Source organism: Chiloscyllium punctatum, chromosome 41 (assembly GCF_047496795.1).
Source record: "Chiloscyllium punctatum isolate Juve2018m chromosome 41, sChiPun1.3, whole genome shotgun sequence".
NCBI classification, from domain to species: Eukaryota; Metazoa; Chordata; class Chondrichthyes; order Orectolobiformes; family Hemiscylliidae; genus Chiloscyllium; species Chiloscyllium punctatum.
Genome location: NC_092779.1, coordinates 49590152 through 49611461, shown reverse-complemented (window position 1 = coordinate 49611461; position 21310 = coordinate 49590152). Strand labels below are relative to the sequence as shown.

The following is a 21310-nucleotide window of genomic DNA, read 5'->3' as shown; positions in this document are numbered from 1 at the left end:
TCGTTCAGGAACTGATATTTTTTGTGCCCCTTCTGTTCCTTATCCAAATGCTACCCTTTGGCAGTATGATCTGAAATCAAAATGTATCAACTGATAACAGCCAGTTCTATCATCTCTCCACTAAATTCAGACTGCTAACTCAAAAGTCTAATACTAATTGAGCTGAAATTTAATATAATCTTAATATGGGAAAGACTAAAACCATTGTTTTTGGTTTCTGTTGCAAGCACTATTCTCTAACCAACTCTATTTCCCTTGAACAGTGAGTGGAAACCTTCAGTTGTAACTTTGTCAGAATTGATCTGAGCTTCTGAATGCAAATTTGCGCCATTACTAAATCCAAGTATTTCCATTTCCTTAACCCCTGCCCTTGTCTTTGTCTCCACCTATCTGCTGAAACCCTGATTCGTGACTTTGGTGCTTTTAGTTTTAAGTATTCCAACAGTACTGGCTGGTCTTTCATATTCTGACCTACATGAATTTGAGGTCATCCACAACACTCCCTCACCTATGCACTATCACCCACCCCAAGTTCTATTCTCTGTGTGTGCTGTTCTGTACAGATGCTGGTCAAGTCACATCTTATTAGAAAACTATGTTTCTGCAATGGTTTCACTGTCCCTATTTCTAGTTTCTTCCAAACCCACAATTTTAATATGTATTCATTTAATTCTGGCACTTAAGTATCATTTGTTGTTTCACCGTTGACCATACTTGTGTTGTATTGACTCCAAACTCTGAAATTCTTTTGTTTTCTCTAAAGCCATCTCTAAATCGACCTCTTGTTTTTATTGCCTAATGTGTTTGTTTTTGTGTGGTTGGGCACTATTGTTTGTTTGTAAAGCTTCTGTGAAGCCCCATGGGACATTGAAGGTGCTCTATAAATAGGTTGTTGTGAATTTTGCTGAAAAATGAAGTATCTGCTTTCTTCCTCTTGGTGAAAAGGTGACTTGAAATAATATTTTTTTTTAAATCTTAAGTTGCTGTGATGTCAATGATTTATGGTGTTGAATAAACTGTAATTCCTTGGGAAAATCATTCTTAACAGTTGATCAATGTTTTTGGATGTCGTGCTCTCCAGTTATTATTGTGAATTCTTGAATAAACTGTGCTGTTACAATTTGATAACTATTAGTGACTGATATTTCTCCTCTGAGCATAGGCTGGAAAAGAATGTATTAATCTATGACTGTCCATAGATGTAAGCCACAATATGCAAAGAAACAGGTCAATTCAGAAACAAGAGAACTGTTACTGAATTGATCTGATTTTTTTTTTCTCAATGGTAAGCTAAACAGTGGCGTTGCAAGTCTCACTTACAACTGTTTAATGTGCAATTCCACAAAATTAAAATGGAGGCAAGAAACCAATACCAGAAAGATAAAAGTACGAAAATGATTTTAATTGAGGCTATTCTTGTGTCCTTTTGGAATGTTCCTACTTACAGAATCCAGATGGTAGGAATCTGTGTTTATGACTCGTGCTAGCATACATGATTATCATTTTTTTGAACACTTGGGATGATTTTGACTTGGTCATAACTTGAATTGGTTGAATTTTCACTTTAAAAGTACTACCTTTTTCCATGTTTATCAACTATGATCTTATATCTTGTGTCCCATTTTCTTTTCCAACCTTATCCACTGCTTGATCTTTCTGAAAAGCCAACTTGAGCTTAAAACCAAGCTAAATTGAGCAATGTCAGCTGGTATGTATTTGAAGTGTAACAAAATTGTCTAAAATAGTGTACAATTGCATTCAGTATCCTGTTTATTTTTCAATATTTGCATCTTGTTATTTGTTTCCCAGAAAGTGAATCTGAAGATAGTTCTGATGATGAACCTCTGATTAAGAAACTTAAAAAACCACCTACAGATGAGGAATTGAAGGAAACTGTCATGAAATTGCTGGTTGATGCAAACTTGGAAGAAGTCACAATGAAACAAATCTGCAAAAAGGTGAATGATGAAGATTTTATTATGTATGTTCTCTTTAAACTTGATTGGAATCTGACGCAATAGTTCTTTTGTATAAACAAGCTCAGTACTAAAGAGAACTTGGGCTTTTAGTCTATTTAAATGACTGACTATTTGAAATATTAACAGCAATAGTCAATTATCAAATTTTGGTCATGGTGAAATTATATTTAAAACTAGCTGCAATTTCTTGATCACTGCACATTTAAACATGGAAATGCATATATTACTGTCAGGTGATTTGTTTCTCCCCACGCCCAATTGCCATGATGAAATCTGTGTCGGTGAAATCTCCTAAATTTCTTGATTTTGTATGATTGGTCCTCAGTTGCAACTTGTTGAATGAGCTGTGGCCAAGTTTTTTTAACTGGTGTAAAGTTTTTGATATTTCATTCCCCCCCTCCCCCCCCCCTTTATTTTTGTCCCATGAATATGATGATCTTTATAGTGCCTTTTATCTGGTTCACTGCTTGATGATATTACAGTTGCTGGATCTCTTCGAGGTGACAATGGAATGAAATAGTCAGATAGTAAAAACTACAGTATAAAGGTTATTAGGTCCATCGACAATGTTTCAAGGTTAGTTGAGATTGTAATCATTTTGCCACTAACTGTAAAGTCCAGTACACCGAGAGAATTAGTCAAGAATTAAAAGAAGCTAGATTTTGTTTTGCAGTACCTTTTTTTTTAATGGAAAAACTACAAGAAATAGAATATGAAGAATGAATCAAACGTGTAAGTTTTTTTTTAGTCACCAAGAAATCATAACACATATATATAGTTGTGCAAAGAAAGTAATAACTCCTGCAAGATTTAGTCAGGTGATATCTTTACAGATAACATTAAATGGCATTTAGTTGTACTGGCTTTAATTGAATAAAATTGATTTGAAAAAAATATTTTTACATTGTACCATATGTGGTATGATTGAACCTACTGTGTGTTGATACAACATAGCCTGATTTTTAAAACCAGTCTTGTATCATGGAATGTTTAGCATAAATGATTGAACTCCACCCATTCTCACTGCTTTTAGTATATTAGATATCTAACCGATTTGTAGGCATTTCCATTGTGTTCAATTCTTGTGACTCTCCAGTTCTAAACAATCTCTATATACAAAATCATTCTCTAATATGATGCATGCAAGGGAACCTATAGAAGATATAGATTTTCTGCATTTGATATATTGAGTGTCATGAATTTAGAATTTATTTCTGTTGTATTGAATGAGTTTGGGAGGTCTTGCTAAGACTGTACAGGACATTGGTTAGGCCACTTGTGGAATATTGTATGCAATTCTGGTCTCCCTGCTCAAAGAAGGATGTTGTGAAACTCGAAAGGATGCTGCCAGGGTTGGAGGTTTTGAGCTATAGGGAAAGGCTGAATATTGCTGGGGCTGTTTGTTTTCCTGGAGAATTGGAGACTGAGGGGTGACCTTAGAGGTTAATACAATAATGGAAAGGTAGATAGACTAAGGTTTTTTTCACCTGGAGTTGGGGAGTCCAAATTTAGACTGCATACATTTAAGGTGAGGGGGAACGGTATAAAGGGACCTAAAGGGGCAATTCTTTCATGTATAGGTTTGTGTGTGTATGAAATGAGCTACCAGAGGAAGTAGTGTAGGCTTTCAAGTACTTTTAAAAAGATAGGTATATGAATAGGAAAGGTCTAGAGGGATATGGGCCAAATGATGGCAAATGGGACTAGATTTATCTAAGATATCTCGGCACGGACAAGTTAGATCGAAGGGTCTGTTTCTGCTGTACAGCTCTATGTTGAACCATTTCAGAAATGCACATTTGCATTTCTAGTCAGTTTTTACAGCTGCCCATGTGGATCCTACGAAGAGTAACCCACCCAGACCCATCCCCAACCTTATTTGCTTAATGCACCTAACCTACACATCTTTTGGATTAGTGTTAGAAGTGGTGAAACTGCATGTTTTGGGGGTTCTAGATTCTTTTCTAAATTAGAAAGGTCAAAGGCAAGACTTTAAATGTTTGACCACTGAACTATGACTCACAAAACCTTATCTTAACCTTACTTCTAATAAAGTTAGAAACTCATTTCTTCTCTCAATTTTCACTTGAGATAGTGTACCCTGTTAATAATAACTATGGGATGCTGTATGACCAAACTTGAATTGCTTTCTGGTAATTGTAGGTTTTACAGCTTTTTTTCTCCTGAATAAGAAACTGGATTTATTATAAATGAAAGTAACTTGATATGGAAGCATAGTCAGTTCTTGCTTGTGTGCTATTTGTTTCATAGTTCATGTTTGTGAAGACAAATTCAGATCCTTATGTATGCTCACTTGTTGAAGTCGGGTACTGTGGATTAAAGTGAGTGGGGTAGATAATCTCTCAAATTTGCAATGTGCTCAGTTCAGTTATTATTCATTGGCCATTTGTGTATAGACATCTTTTATACTTTTAAATATTCTGAATGGCATCTTTGACTCTTTGTAGTTTTAATAGACATTTTTGTTTTCAACATTGCTATTTTTAATGTACTATTCTTTAGCATTTAGTGAATTTTCTTTTTTATTTAGGTCTTTGCCAGCTATCCAGATTATGACCTGTCTGACAAAAAAGATTTTGTCAAGAATACTGTGAAAGAGGTATGTCTTTAGTTCTCCAAATCTAGTATCTATTTATAAATTAGTGATTTAATGATGCATTGATGTGAAAATTTGCAAATTCCAGTTAATGAGTTCAAAAGGAAATTGGATGCGTGCTTGAAAGAAATAAACCTACATGGCCAGAAGGATTTAGAGAGTGATGCTGACAGGATTGATAGGCCAAAAATGACACTGACTCTATAAATTGCCTGATGTCAGGCTAAAGGCAAGGAACAATTTTTAATGTAATTTGGGATAAATTTGTAAGAAAATACTTGGGTAAAAATGATACTTATTGCAGTCTAATATTTTGACTTGAGTCAGGTACATGAGAAGTCCATTTATAAATCAGATCAATATATCTCATTTTGCTTGTTGCCATAAGATGTAAGATCAGAAGTAGACCATTGAGTATGCTCTGTAATTCAGTGAGCTTGTGTGATCGGAACATTCTCAATATCATTTTCCCATTTTAATGATTTAAAAGTCTGCCTATCTCAACCTTGAACATACATAATGACCCAGACTCGACCACCCTCTGCAGCAAAAACTTTCACAGATTCACAACTCTCAGGAAAAATTCCTTCTCATCTCTCTCAAATGTGTCACCCCTTATTCTGAGATTGCTAGACTCTCCTGCATGGGAAAACAGCACCTCTGCACCAACCCTGTCAAATTCCTTAGAAATCTTGTATGCCTCAATAAGGTCACCTCTTTCTTGTATATTCAAATCAGTACCGACCCAATCTAGTCAACCTCTGTTAAAGCAATCCCTCCATTACTGGTATCAGGCTAGTGAAGCTTGTCTAGACTGGGCCAAAGAACTTCCGATAATGGACCTGCAGCTATTCACCATATTCCAGCAGTGGTCTGATTAGCACGTTGTGTGGTTTTATCAAAAGCTATCGACTTCTGTGCTCCTTTCGCTTTGAAGGTGATCATTTCATTTGCCTTTCCTATTAAATGCTAAACCTAGATACTAGGTTTGATTCATGGATTGCGGCTCCTAAATCCCATTTGGTAGTTTTCTGCAGCCTTTCTCTATTTAAATGATAGTACTCTATTCTGCCTGGCAAAGTGCATAACCTCACACATTGTATTACATCTGCTATAATTTTGTCTCCTCACTTAGCCTGTCTATATATGTGTGCCGACTGTCAGCCACAAACCTAGCTATTGTATGTTCATTTTCCTCATCCAAGTCACTAATGTATAGTAATTAAGTGACTGCACCAGGGATCATTGTGGTGTAATTGCTATTAATTATGAAAATCCACCCCTTATGCGAACTGCCTTCTATTAGACCACTAAAGTGATGTGAGAATGACAGCCTTCAACATCAAGACCTTATTTGACCAAGTATGACATCAAGGAATTCTAGTAAAATCAAAATGGGGGCAAACTCTGCTCGCACAGAGGAAGAGGGTTGTGGTTATTGAGGCCAGAAACTTTTGCTGTCCATTTTGATATTAACTTTTCCAATTCCCTGGCTTGCTACTAATCTTTACCATGTTGAAATAAAACTGATAATCTGATGACTATCCTTAATTGCACTAGTTAATTATCATTTACTTCGCCCCTTCCTGGAACCCTCCTTTCTCACTGAAATATGCCTTCATTGTGATTCATTGACATTTCTATGTTAACATAACATGGTGGCTAAGTGGCTAGCATTACAGCCTCTCAGCACCAGGGAACCGGGTTCGATTCCAGAGTCTGGCGACTGTCTGTGTGGATTTCCTCCACGTGCTCTGGTTTTTTTCCCCCACAATCCAAAGATGTGCAGGGCAGGTAGAGTGGCCTTGCTCAACTGCTCATAGTGTGCAGAGGGCAAGGGGTCTGGGTGGGTTACTTTTCGGAGGGTTGGTGTGGACTTGTTGGGCCAAAGGGCCTGTTCCTATACTATAGGGAATCTAATTTTTCTTAAATGTCTGCCAGTGTTCCTCAACCACCTTTTTCTACTACACTCTTCACTAACACTGATCCTCACATTAGCTACTCGAATAATTTTCAGAAGCATGATTTAAACTTAATAGTAATGCCCATCACAAGTAGAGAATAGCGGAGAAGAATTGTTTAAATCGCTTTAGGACATTCCTGCACATCACATTGCAGAGTGAAACAATCACTCTGATCTATAAACTAGTTAGTCTTTGAAAAGCTGAAAGCAAGCAAGACTCCTCTGCAGTGATGATTATAACTTGAGTAGAGGTCTGTTCCTGCTTTAAGGCATTGAGTTACAAGGAGGGAATGGTTTCCATTGTGCATTCCACAATTTTTTTTAAAGCATATTGATAAGCATCTCATTTCAGTTTTTATTTTTTCAGTTGATTTCGTGATGAAACTTCTCCTAGTTCAAAGAAACCAGAGTGTTGAGAAGGCTCCATTACCATGTTCCCATGGATTGTGAAATGGGATTGTTAAACACCAGCAGAAGTGAGAAGAGAATGTATTTCTTTGCAAGCCAGTGAGATTTATATAGGTTGTCTCATCCCAATGTAAATTGAACATCTTTCAACCAATTGCTATAGATCTGACTTTTAAGACTTGAGTTTTACGTTACTTTACTAGCTTTTTTAAATGTTTGAAAGTGTACATTTGAATCTAGAGCTGTGAATAAAGTTACCTAGAACATTCGTTACTTAGGTGTTAGGCATGTCTCATTTTTCACCAGCTAGAGTCCAACTAATTGAATTGAAAAATATTTTAGCCTGTTCTGTAGCTTTAAGTTGCCACACTTTTTTTTGCATGTGCTCTGTTCAATTTAATTTTTAATCTTTGTTTTTGTATTTAAATATCTTCAGTGTAAGGCCATGGTTTTAATCTTGTCAGGGGAAATTTTATTGCAGATGCAGTATGTATACTTCTGTAAGCTAAGTTCTTATTGTAGAACTTATTGAAGATTCTGTTGACCAATTTCTACCCTAATTTCCCAAGAGTAAATAAAACTTTGTACACATGAAAAGAAAAGGTAGTTCATGTTTTAATTTTACTTGAGCACCTTTTTTGATTAACAACTGTGATCAAAATTATTAATGCTTTACAGAAAGTAATCTTTCTAATGGAAAAAGTAAAACTTCCATCTTGCTGCAAGGCCATTTAAAGTGATGAGAAACAAATACTCAAAACATAAATTAAGTTGTAATAATGATTAAATGTTATCACAGTACAAGAATACTCCTCCTCCTGATGGTATTTTTGTTCAGTCTACTCTGGTTAGTCAATTGTGCTTAAAACCCAATCATTGAATTAAACAATCTCAACAGATAAAATTTTAGCATTGAAACTGAGACCAGATGTTGTACCTTTCATCTACCAAAAGGACATTGATATTCTGCTACATAATGATATGCAAACAATGACATTCAAACCTAGATACAGAAATAACAGTACAACATTGAATGTAACTATCACTTAATTGGTATTCCCAGGAGATTGGTATCTTGAGTATTACTAATCCCAGATTTAAAGTGGTCCTGAAAAACTCAATGCCAGATAGTAAACAACTTTTTTGGTACTGATGCAACTGGCTTGAATTTTGCAACAAGTTAAATAGCAGGTAGGCTGAGGCAGTTACATTGGTAATTTAGTATTGTTTCAGTCTAGTGTAATTGACCAGTGGAATATGAGGACAGCTGTTAAAATACCTGAGTTTTTTTTAGTGATGGAGTTTTAAATGATGTTTGTCACTATATTGAGACTAATTTAGTCCATTTGCTTTGTAAATAAAACTACCCTATTAATCTTGCATAACTCATGTTCAACAGCATTTGACTCTGCACTATTACTCATTTGGTTGCACAGACAGGTGATCTGAACATTAACTAAATATTTACATCAAATTATATACAGGATTTAAGTTACAGGTCTAGAAAATCCTGTATTTTACCATATATAAAATCAAAGATACAGGAGCTTTAACCTTGTTCAAGTAGGATTATTATCCTTGCATTTGTCATTCTATACACTTTACAAAAATAATTAGCCCAGATTAACTGAGTAGAAAAGGCAGTGTCAGACTTACTGCACAATCACAGGTTTTATTAATGAAAGTAAGAAAGAAACTATTCATTTATCATTCCAAACAGTTCTGTCTCAATTTGAGGTTTTCAAATAGGGAGGGAAACTAGATATTTTACCTGACATTGTGACTTGGTCCAGAGTCTGTGATGCATTACACTGCTGCTCAGCATTTCCAAAGCAAGAGGATTTATCCCACCTGGGTAAGTTGGTGCTTTTTAAAAATCACAATACCAGGTTATAGTCCAACAGGTTTATTTGGAAGCACTAGCTTTTGGAGCGTTGCTCCTTTATCAGGTGGGTGTCCTGATGGAGTAGCACACCCAAATAAACCTGTTGGACTATAATCTGGTGTTGTGATTTTCTTTTTTAGAAACTCTACACACACCAGTCCAACACTGGCATGTCCAAGTCATGGGAGAAACCAGCTTTAGTTTACATTTTATCTTAAGATAGTATTCTGCATTATCAGGTCACAAATCTTAACTGCTGGAATTCAGACAATGCAAACATTGAATGCTTCCTTAACTAACTCTCCCTGCTCAGCTTCTGTGGCAGCTATTTTAACATGTTAGAATCAAAGATGCTAATTGTACAAAACAAACTGCATAGTTCAAACCCTGTGAAGTAGCTGGTGACGCTCAAGTACGACCTCTTGTTAATATTGTGAGCTTTGCTCAGTAACTTTATTAAATAAATTAGTGTGAAGGCAGCTTTGCCCACACCATTTATAAATGGAACTGGAGTATTGCATTGGTCTAGTTTTCCATGTCTTCATGTGAAGCTTTGCCACTTATTTGCTGACAGTTTGAAAGTGATATTCATTTTGCACATTCAAACATGAGTTTTTGCCAAGAATTTGTGATCTTTAAAACTTGACTTGTATAGTAATCAGCAATAATTTGTTTAGAAATGTAGACTCTCTATGTACATTTTCTTCTTGTACTTTAAGTTATAAATTACAAAGTCATCTTTTACAATGTAGCAATTTTACTTGCTTCTCTGACTCCACTCAGGTAGGCCCCAGTAACAGTTTGCGGAAAGTGTCGATTAGTTGCCTGTATAAAAAGAAATGTATTTTTAAACAGTGAAATAAACTAAAATGTTGAGTATTACTTGTTAAATAACTTGGTTTTGCTATTATATGCAGCTGCTGGTCAAACCAAAAGCCTCATTGCTTTTAGCTTTTAAAATGTTCCAAATTGGAACTGCAAACCAGACCCATCCAAGGAGATGTAATTAGTTAGGTTTCCTTCAGTCCTTTTGTTTCAAATCAAATTTTTGTACAAGTGTCAGGTGCTGACAGCAATGCCTTATGCTGAACAAATTTCTAATATTTTGAAAGGTAAGTTTTTAGGAAGCAGTATTTTTGGTCATGATACATAGGTCTGTGATTTTCATGTTTTTGCTGTTAAGACCATGCTCGTCATTGTACAAATTGAAGCATACAAGAATTTATTTAACAGCATTTAAACTATGTCCTTCAAGTAAGTCAATTTACTGTTTGATTTGTCATTTGTTTTCATATCTATTATGCCAGTCTGATTACAATGGTAAGTGTGACCAAAACAGTCCTAGGTGAGAAATTGCTGTGATCGGTATAATGTTTGGCACATCTATGCTCAATGGGAAATTCAGAACTGACCTACACTCTCTCCTAAGCTCAGTGACTACACTTCTAACTCTGCATGGCACTGACTTCTATACTAAAAAAAATTCACTGTGCCTTGTGTGTAGTGCTAGAATTGTACTTAAAATGCATGCAGTCCTGAATGGCGAGTGATTCAATAACTATTTTGAGGGATCCTCCAGTTAACCTAATATGCACCCTGTCAAGGACAACTAGAGACAGGCACTAAATACTGGCCAGCTCACAAATGAGTTAAATTTTTAAAAAATCCAAATTTGGACAAAATAATCTGAGATCCAGAGGCTGTGATAAGGATGTTCACAGACATCAAGACAACATTTAATCAAGTGTTCAACAATTTGAGTGATAACTGGCAGAAAGGAAGTTGGCTGTAGTCATGGACCCCAATCACCTCAGCCCTTTACTGCACAAATTCCTGTATTAGCTAAACCATTTTCAACTGCTTCAATAATCTTTAAGGTCAAATGGAAATTTTCATGAATAATTACAGTAATGAATATCATTTATGACAACTAAAGCAATCATGCCTTTATGCTGTGGGTGGCATGGTGGCACAGTGGTTAGCACTGCTGCCTCACAGCGCCAGAGACCCGGGTTCAATTCCCATCTCAGGTGACTGACTGACTGTGGGGTGTTTGCACGTTCTCCACGTGTCGGTGTGGGTTTCCTCCGGGTGCTCCGGTTTCCTCCCACAGTCCAAAGATGTGCAGGTCAGGTAAATTGGCCATGCTAAATTGCCCGTAGTGTTAGGTAAGTGGTAAATGTAGGGGTATGGGTGGGTTGCGCTTCAGCGGGGTGGTGTGGACTTGTTGGGCCAAAGGGCCTGTTTCCACACTAAGTAATCTAATCTAATAATCTCTTAAAAAGCTGACTACATCCCTGTTACATTCACCTAGCTAGACCAGCCACATCAAGACCATAAGAGCAGAAGCAGGAGATAACTTACTGAATTCCACCTAATACAAAAGTCACAAATCTGATGGAATACCACTTGCCTAGATGCATGTAGCTCTAAATACAGTTCAACTGCACATTGGTGCATGAGGTGAGTCAAGCAGGCTCCTCATTAAACTTTCAGCTCCTCTGCTGCTGCAAACATTGAAGCAATGTGCACGAGTAGATATACTACTTACCAAGCTTCCTTCAAAAACACTTTCCAAATTATTTCTATCAAAAGGCACAGGGCATCAACACTTGCAACAAACTTCTAGGTCATACACCATCCTGACTTAGGGCTATATCATTATATATTTCTTCACTATTGCTGGCTCAAAATCCTGGAACTCTACACCTGACAGCACTGCAATGCAACTACGTGAATTGTAGCAGTTAAAATAGGTGGCTTGTCACCATTTTCTTAGGCAATTAGAGATAAGAAACCAATGCAGTCCTTTCCAATGGCAGTGAATTAAAATAGCCAGTATTAAAATTAATTGTGAATGCAGAGACAGTTTGAAACAGCATGCCAATCAAAACTAATTGCTCAAAAGAAAATTTCTTAAACACCACTGAATACAAACATTAGAAAATAACCATGGTAACACAGGAATAAATTGTAAAATTAAATCATATTAGTCAAGAGCAAACCCTTTGATTTTGTATCACAGTTAATTCAGAAAATTTCCAACCATTTTGCAAGCAAAGCTGGTTTGTCTTGTACAAATTTTAGTGAAAATAGTGCAGAATCATACCATTACTGCAGGGAGTCAAAGAGTCAGATTTCTGTAGACAAACTAAATTTACATTCAATACTTAGGTCAACTTAATTGTAGGAAGTACAAGGCATAAGTTAATTTATGCATTTATTACCAGCCAAGGAGCAATTTGCGCATCATAAATGCCATAAGTGTGTACAAAGTCCATAGACCACAATTTTTTAAATTTAGCATTTAGCTAACCTTGGAAGTTTAAAAACTGAGTACTTCAGTCATGTGTAAGTAGTCACATACAGAGGATTTGGAAGTTGTTACGTAAATGCATTGTGTTCCTTAAATTTAGGAATCCCTTCACTACTACTTCAGAACAAGTCAGAATTTGAAAGAAAATTATTTTTAGAAGTGTACAAATAATTGGCAGTTGAATTTTGAATGACAAGCTTACCTCCCCAGCAAAAAACACTTTTCCTTGTATATCTTCAGCGATTATATCATAGGCCTCACCACTTCCCCCTGCCTTTATAAAGCTGTAAGCCATCTGTGCCCATGGGTCCTTGCTCCAGTGTGTAACAAAATATCTGATTGGATCTGGGACTTCCTGTAATGATATTTAATGTCTAGGGTTTTAATATGTTGAAAGACTCAAATGCTCAAAACAAAGTACTGAAGTACCTCTTTATGTAGTTCCTGCATTAATAAATTAAGAATTTACTGGTCATTAAAAAAAATTGAATGCAAGTTAATGAAGCTTTTTGTTAATTAGTAAATGAAGACCAGTAGCACAACACATAACATAGCAGTCCAAGGTTTGGCTGTAGACATTCAACTGCATTAGTGAGTTTTTACACCAGATAGCTGAATGAAATATGAGCAAGTTGACAAATGTTACTTTCACAATAGTTATAAGATTGGTAAACATAACTCATTCCAATAGTCTGAATTAGACTTCAGAACACAGGTTTGGTAATATAGTCCTGATGTGATCAACTGACTCTCAGAACTAATTTATTTCATCAAAATGCATCATTTGCCATCAGAGTTGTTTTTTGTAATTTGGGCCCAAAATCAAATTATACAAAAAAAAACAGGTTTTAATTACACTTAAAATTCAAACGTGTCTTTACATGAATGTCTTAGAAGATGGAACCACTCCTATGAATCACCTAAGATCACTTTATCATGTTAAAAGGAGCTACTTAGTGTGCAAGTTGTTCTTAAGTCACTTACTTTGATGATTTTTAAAAAAATCAACCTGTGCAGTTGTGCACAAAGTTAAAAATCACACAATAACAGGTTATAGTCCAACAGGTTTTATTGGAAGCAGTACCTTTTGGAGCGCTGCTCCTTCATCAGATTTTTAACTTTGTACACCCCAGTCTAACACCGGCATCTCCAAATCATGTCCAGTTGTGTTGTGACTCACCTTTTGAGCAGGTCAGACTTGAATACAGGCCTTCTAGCTCAACACTACCATTGCAACAAAAGAGCCCATTATCTTATTTTAAAGGATTGCTTTGCACAGCTTAACATGTATTCCTGCCAAAGGCAGCCAAAGATTGAGTAATATAGTTTATCTGAGGAATGACAACAGCATAAAATTGGTTATTTAGGTCTTGCTTTGTTGAGAAATGACATTGATGTAAAAATAGAGATCATTCTTGCAATGACCTCAACCCAAACAGAATCTAACCAATACCCTTTAAAATTCAATGGATTACAATTGCTGAATTCCAGGAATAGGCATGTAAACAATGTAGCTAAAAGAGCAGGTTAGTATCGAGGAATCCGGCAATGGATAATTCACCTAACTCTTCAATGCCTGTCCATCGTCCATAAAGACAAAAATCAAGTGTGAAGGAAATATTTGTCTGGATGAGTGCAAGATGCTCAACACTACTAGAGAAGGTGCAAACTTGACCCACTCTTGGGAAATAAGGCAGGGCAGATGACTGAGGTGTCAGTGGGGATGCATTTTGGGGCCAGTGACCAGAATTCGATTAGTTTTAAAATAGTGATGGAAAAGGATAGACCAGATCTAAAAGTTGATGTTCTAAATTGGAAGAAGGCCCATTTTGACGATATTAGACAAGAACTTTCAAAAACTGATGTTCACAGGTAAAGGGACTACTGGAAAATGGGAACCCTTCAGAAATGAGAACCAAGTGTCCAGAAACAGTATATTCCTGTTAGGGTTAAAGAAAAGACTGGTAGGTGTGGGGAATGCTGGATGACTAGAGAAATTGAGGGTTTGATTAAGAAAAAGGAAGCAAGCATATGTCAAGTATAGACAGGAGAGATTGAGTGAATCCTGAGAAGAGTATAAAGGCAGTAGGAGTATACTTAAAAGGGAAATCAGGAGGGCAAAAAGGGAACTTGAGATAGCAAATAGGTGAATGAAAAGAGATTTTACAAATACATCAAGGACAAAAAGGTAACCAGGGTGAGAACAGGGCACCTCAAAGATCAGCAAGGCAACCTTTCTGTGGAGCTGTAGGAGATGGGGGAAGATACTAAAAGAGTATTTTGCATCAGTGTTTACTGTGGAGGAGTACTTGGAATGTGGGGAAATAAATAGCAGCATCTTAAAAAATGTCCATATTACAGAGGAGGAAGTGCTGGATGTCTTGAAACGCATTAAAGTGGATAAATTCCTAGGACCTGATCAGGTGTACTCAAGAACTCTGTGGGAAGCTAGGGAAGTGATTGCTGGGCCCCTTGCTGAGATATTTGTATCATCGATAGTCACAGGTGAGGTGCCAGAAGCCTGGAGGTTGGCTAATGTGGTGTCACTATTTAAGAAAGGTAAAAAGGACAAGCCAGGGAATTATAGACCGGTGAGCCTGATGTCAGTCACGGGCAAATTGCTGGAGGGAATCCTGAGGAACAGGATGTACATGTATTTGGAAAGGCAAGGACTGATTAGGGATAGTCAACAGGGCTCTGTGCGTGGGAAATCATGTCTCACAAACTTGATTGAGTTTTTTGAAGAGGTAACAAAGAGGATTGATGGCAGCAGAGCAGTAGATGTGATCTATATGGACTTCAGTAAGGTGTTCGACAAGGTTCTCCAGGGGAGACTGGTTAGCAAGGTTAGATCTCATGGAATACAGGGAGAACTAGCCATTTGGGTACAGAACTGGCTCAAAGGTAGAAGACAGAGGGTGGTGGTGGAGGGTTGTTTTTCAGATTAGAGGCCTGTGACCAGTCCACAAGGATTGGTGCTGGGTTCACTAAGAGGTATTGTTGGTAAATTTGCAGATGACAAAATTGGAGGTGTCGTGGACAGCAAAGAAGGTTACCTCAGGTTACAATGGGATCTTGATCAGATGGGCCAATGGAATTTAATTTAGATAAATGAGAGGTGCTGCATTTTGGGAAAGCAAATCTTAACAGGACATTGACACTTAATGGTAAGGTCTGAGAGAGTGTTGCTGAACAAAGATCTTGGGAGTGCAGGTTCATAGTCCCTTGAAAGTAGATTTGCAGGTAGATTGGATAGTGAAGGCAACATTTGGTATTTTTTAGATTAGATTTCCTACAGTGTGGAAAAAGGCCCTTCAACCCAACCAGTCTACACCAACCCTCTGAGGAATAACCTATTTCCCTCTGACTAAAGCACCTAACACTTTGGGCAATTTAACATGGTCAATTCACCTGACCTGCACATCTTTGGACTGTGGGAGGAAACTGGAGCACCTGGAGGAAACCCACACAAACACTAGGAGACTACACACAGACAGTGGCCCGAGACTGGAATTGAACTTGGGACCCTGGTGCTGTGAGGCAGCAGTGCTAACCACTGTGCCACAGTGAGTCAAAATCCTGAAACTCCCTCCCTTAGAGCATTGTGGAAGTACCTATACAAAATAGACTGCAACTGTTAAAGGCAGCAATTCATGACCACCTTTTGCAAGGTCAATAGGAATGGGCAATAAAAAATGCTTAGCCAGCTAGTACGATCTTCCTCTGAATGAATGAATACAATAAAAATTCGCGATTATGTCAGCACACTGGTTTACTGCGTATGATTTTGGTGTCCTTGGCTACAGAACAAGATATCTGCCTTGTGGGGGGAGGGGCGGGGGGGTACAACTACAGTTTACGATAGGGATCCTTGATTTACACATGCTCATGCTTATGAACATGATTCCATAGAAGTATACATTAATAATCAGATTAAAAATTTGACTTGTGAACATTTTCTTATATGTAAGAATTGCTATTTTATGTTGTCTAGCATTGTGTTCCACTTGTGTTCAAATTAATTTGTGAAGTCAGTCAAGAATGGAACCCATTCCCAACCTGAGGAAAGCCTATACATTGATTCATGAGGTAAGATGGTGATAAGTGAATCTCAGTTCAACATAAATTCTGAGGGCTGTTTGAGAAATTAAATGTAAAACCGAAGGCTTACTGGAAGATTGATGCATGTTTTAAAAGCAAGTAACACCACTCACTGCAACAATAGTTTTCACAGCTGCATGTTGAGCAATGGTTAAAGTGTGACTGGCTCCAAGGGGTTGTGTATAGATGGAGCTTTGATTGGTACAAGTAGCTGATTGGTCTGTAGAAAAGTGACCAGTTATCGTTCACTAAGGCCTTCTCTTGCCAATGTTATTAGTTCTCAGTTAGCTGAATAGTTTGAGACTGTGAACAAGGAACAGAGAAATCATCAGATCTCCTCCAGCTCAGAAGCTCTCTCTATTCTCTGCAGTAAATAACACTTTTTAAGCCTGAAGAAAATCAGTTTACCTTGCGTTCAGTTGATGTAAGCTGTAACTTTTAATTGGTAACTCTAAGTGAATTAGCCACCTGTGCATCTTGCAAACCAGAAAGAGGATTTGGAGAAAGAAGATGGTGAAGCAGAATTTTGACCAGCACAATCATTCGAATCATCTCAGCAACTGTGGTGAATGGGAACTAGTTTTTCCCTCCGTCTATAACACCCTTTTTTTCCTTGATGCATGTGTATGCATAAGTAGAAATTTATAAGGGGATTAAAGTTTTCATTAGTCGAATTGTACATCAAGAGTTCATAATTGTTTACCTGTCGGTAGAATCTTGTTGCATGTCATAAATAATACTTTAAGTACAGGTCAGTCAACCTGGGTCTGAAAGGCTGGTATTTTCAGGGATGTATACTACTTCAAGTCTTTAGTTTTTGTGACAACTCCAGGAATAACAGGGCTCGATTTCCAGCATGCCACCCCAGTGAGATGTAGTACTGTAACTATGGATCATATCCTCAGAATAGAATAAGGGTTGACCAATCAGGACTGAATTAAGGAGAAGTTGCTTTACTCAATGTTTGGAATTCTCTGACTTAACAAGCTGATTTATGACTAAAGATAGAATAGAAAATGGTGAGGATACAAAAGATCAGTCTGATTTTGCTGAATGGTACCATGGTTTTACGATCTACTCCAACTCCTATTTTCTTTGTTCTCACCTATAAAAACTTCTAGATGTAAAGCAATTTAATACAACATGCAGTGAAATTAACAATCATGCAAATCTTCAAAATATTTAATTATGGTAGCCTTGCCCTACTTTTCACCCAAACAGAAGCTTGATATTTAGGTTTAATTGCTGTCTGTGCCATTTTTGCTTTTGGAACATGTTACTATTTGCAATACTGGGATTACCCAGACAGTTGTATGAATGCATCCAGGCATCAGTAACTAATCTCAAAACTTGAGATTATTACTTGATATGTTGCAAGGAAAAAAAGAATTTTGAAAAATAATTTATTTAATAGTATTTTAATTCTCTATTATATTACCTCTTCTTTAAACAGTTCTCTGAGGACGCTCATACATAATTCAGCCACTTGCTGCTCTTGCATATCCCGAACGACAGCCACTGCATCTCCACTGATCACAGACATCAGAACACAATGCTCACCCTGCAAGTTTCAAATCATGTACAAATGGTATGAATATAGGACATGTAAAAGTAACCTATGACCTGTTGGCAAAGGACAAAACAAAAACAAATTTTCCGTCAGGACGATATACTAAGGTTTTAGGTAATGATATCAATGGATGTGTTTTGATTATTTTTAATGGCATAATTCATGTACTTGAGAACCCCTACCTCTCAAGCTCAGCAAATATGACAATGTGCATAGAAATAATTTCAGGCCCAGAAAAGCCCATACATAATAACTAGCTCAAACTTTGCTTATGATGTTTTCAACATTGAGATGCAATTCAAGCTGGTTTTGCTCATTTTGTAGAAATATGATCTCTTCCTTAAACACCAACAATTCTTATACTGCTGAAATTATCCACATCCTGATTGAATATCAGATCACAAAGCTCCTTCTAAAATAAGCACCTGTTCCAACTGTACACCAGCCCATCAAGTGCTGCTCATTTGATTAATGCTGCATTTATGGCACATAGAGTATTCTGATAATCCTGATCAATCCAGCCAATCAGGCTGCATGGCAACAACATAAATGATTGGCACCTCACCCAATGACAGAACAGAAAGATAGCAAGCAATGCCTGGGAGAAGATGGTTATTTATATGATGTTATTTTAGCAGAGATGCAAGGATTTTCAAACTCAGCTGTGTTCCAGAGAGGTGGCAAGTGGGAGGGCAGAGGGATGCAAAAATTCAGGAGTGACAGCAAGTCAAAAGCAGGAATTAGTAAACAGGATGATTTAGTAAATTATTGCTGAGAGGAGAAATAGACAGCCAACATTTTTCATATTGCATTCATCAGAATAAAGACAAGAATGCCAAATGTCAAATCATTTCAAATTCATACAAAAAGGAGAAAAGGATGCTAAGTGATGTCAAGTCCACAGTGATTTGTCAAGGCATTATCATGGAGAAAGCCACAGGGAAACACTGGCTCTCCAGTCTATTGCCTTGCTTTTTCTGCAGCAACACCTGACCAGCGTTGATCTGCCAACCAACGAACCAACATCGGTTTCTCCTGGGATAAATTCTTGTAAAGATTTAAAGTGTAATCTTCCGTTTGCCATAATGGATTCATGACTAAAACCTCTGACAACATTATTTTTTCAATAATAATAAAGAAATGTGAAAATTACAAATGAGGATTGTTACCCAGCTGTATTATCTGTCATATGTAAAGCAATTTTCATTCAGCACTCTGTTTCTGAAGAACAGATTAGGAGTGCAAAGCAAAGGCTTGTTGTACTTCACTGGCTGTACATCTTGAGGTGGTGAACATTGCCGTATAAATGTAAGGTCTTCCTTTATATAGATTTAACTTCTGCAACTGCTAGCATCTGTGATGAAATAGATCTCCAAAATTCCTAGGCTTTAACTTTAGATGCAGAGCTCCAAGCATGCTACAATTGACTGGTTCAGAATGTTAGCAACAGTTGGTTCTGCCCAGCAATAAGCAAGGGATTTATTCCAAGGTTTTCAGGATAGTTTGGGGGACAATGAAGTGCAGCTCAAAAGGTTATAGCAAGTTGGAAAAAGACAAAGACAGAGACAGAAGCAGATTCCATATCAGAAGTGCTGTCCAGCTGGGAAGGCAGGTAAATTTTAGAGTTCTTTCAGCCCATTGAGTCTGCACTGACAAAAACTGTTCTAAATCTGCACTGGGCCCACAACCTTGAATATTAATGACATTTCAAATGCTCATCCAAGTACATCTTAAAGGTTGAGAGGTTTCCTGCCTCAAATACCCTCCAAGGCAATGTATTCCAGATTCTCTTAACCGTTTGGGTAAAAAAGCATTCTCAAATTCCTTCTAAACCTCTTGCCTGTCACTTTAAAATTTTGGCCCCTCATTATTAAGGGGAACAAGTTGGTTTATTCCACTCTGTCCATGGCCCACAATCTTAAAACATCTCAATCAGGCCTCACGACTTCTTAAAACAATCAGAGCTCATCTAGTCTCTCTTCATAGCAAAACTGCTCCATCCAAAGCAACATTCTGTGAATCTCTTCTGCAATCCTGCCAGTGCAAATACATCATTCCTATAGTGTGGTAACCAGAATTGCACACCGTACTCCAGCTGTGGCTGAACCAAACTTGCACAGCTCCAACATAACCTCAGTGCTCTTGTAATCTTCCACAACTAGAAAAGATGTGTCACTTTAATTACATTACTAACTTGTTGCCTTAAAAGGTCTGTGGGAAACCACCCCAGATCTCTATTCCTCTGATTGTCCTAGCAGCTTACCATTCATTGATTACTCTTTCATCTTGTTGCACTTTGGAAAAAGGATCACAGCACACTTTTCAGGATGAAACTTTATCAGCCATTGATCTGTCAAATGACCAATCCATTTAAAACCTCCTGTAATCTAAGACATTCTTCTTCACTGCCAACCTTTTTTTTTTGCAAAATTACTTATCATTTCCCCCACATTCTCATCTATTTCATTTATACATATCATGGCCATTATACACTGATCTCTGACGGTAAGCCAGTGAACACCACTGTGCAGTCACAAAAACAACCTTTACAACCACCGTCTGTCTCCTACCACAGCCGATTTTGATTCAACTTGGCATGTCACTCAGGATCCGGAGTGATTTTTACCTTCCTTATCAGGCCTCCATATGGGACCTTGTAAAAGACTTTGCTGAAATCCATATTAACTACATCTACGATACTACCCTCACTTCAATATTCCTGGTCCCCTCTTGAAAAATTCAAATTTCTTGGGCATGACCTCTCCCTGAAAAAGCTATGCTGACTATCACTAATCACACCTTGCCTTGTCAAGTGAAGAATAATTCTTTCAGCATGTTTTCCAATAGTTTCTTGATTTGAGACTCACTGGTCTGTATATCTCTGGTTTCTCTCTTTTTAACGGTCAAGCAACACTTTTCTTGAAAAGTGGAACCACATTAGCTGACCTCTAGTGATCTAGCATCTCCCCTGTGGCCAAAGAAATAAAAAAGCTTTACCCAGAAAGCCTCATGTAATGATCCTTCTAAGATATCATCCCTCTTCACTACAGTAACTGACTCCTTAATTAATAATGCAAGACCACTTCCTTTAACATTCTTCCTTCCTGAAGATCCTCTACCTCAACGTTTAGCTGTCAGTTCTGCCCCTTCTTCATCCATGCCTTTGAGGTCCGACCAAGCAGCCTAAATTCTCGATGGAATAACTCATCCCTTGTTCTACCCATATTGTTGGTACCAATGTGTATTGTGATCTTTGCCTTATTATCCTCCCCCTCCAGGTACCCTATAGCACTGTGACATTCCTGATCCTGGTACCAGGTAGGCAACAGACCATCTTGGAGTCACATTTGTGGCTGCAGGAACACTAGTCTATTATCCTAACTAATGAATCCCCTATTGCTATCACTCCTGCTTTCCTCCACTCCTGTGCATTCAGGCCACTTGTAGTGCCAGAAGCTTTGCTCTGTTTGC

At 37.5% G+C, this 21310-nt stretch overlaps 2 protein-coding genes across 7 annotated transcripts in view; one reads left to right on the top strand and one right to left on the bottom strand.

Annotated features, from left to right (window-relative positions):
- Window positions 1-7569, top strand: part of dek (DEK proto-oncogene) — a 35355-nt gene extending 27786 nt beyond the window's left edge. For all 3 annotated transcript variants that reach the window (XM_072560900.1, XM_072560899.1, XM_072560901.1), the window contains 3 exons: window positions 1810-1958; window positions 4531-4599; window positions 6927-7569. In XM_072560900.1, the coding sequence (XP_072417001.1) occupies window positions 1810-1958; window positions 4531-4599; window positions 6927-6938 (230 nt within the window). In that variant the 3' untranslated portion in view covers window positions 6939-7569. The remainder of the gene's footprint in view (window positions 1-1809; window positions 1959-4530; window positions 4600-6926) is intronic.
- Window positions 7565-21310, bottom strand: part of kdm1b (lysine demethylase 1B) — a 111516-nt gene continuing 97770 nt past the window's right edge. For 3 of the 4 annotated variants that reach the window (XM_072560893.1, XM_072560895.1, XM_072560894.1), the window contains 3 exons: window positions 17708-17830; window positions 12371-12523; window positions 7565-9677 (listed from right to left, as the gene is read on the bottom strand). In XM_072560893.1, the coding sequence (XP_072416994.1) occupies window positions 9594-9677; window positions 12371-12523; window positions 17708-17830 (360 nt within the window). In that variant the 3' untranslated portion in view covers window positions 7565-9593. The remainder of the gene's footprint in view (window positions 9678-12370; window positions 12524-17707; window positions 17831-21310) is intronic. The other variant, XM_072560896.1, reaches the window with a different exon arrangement.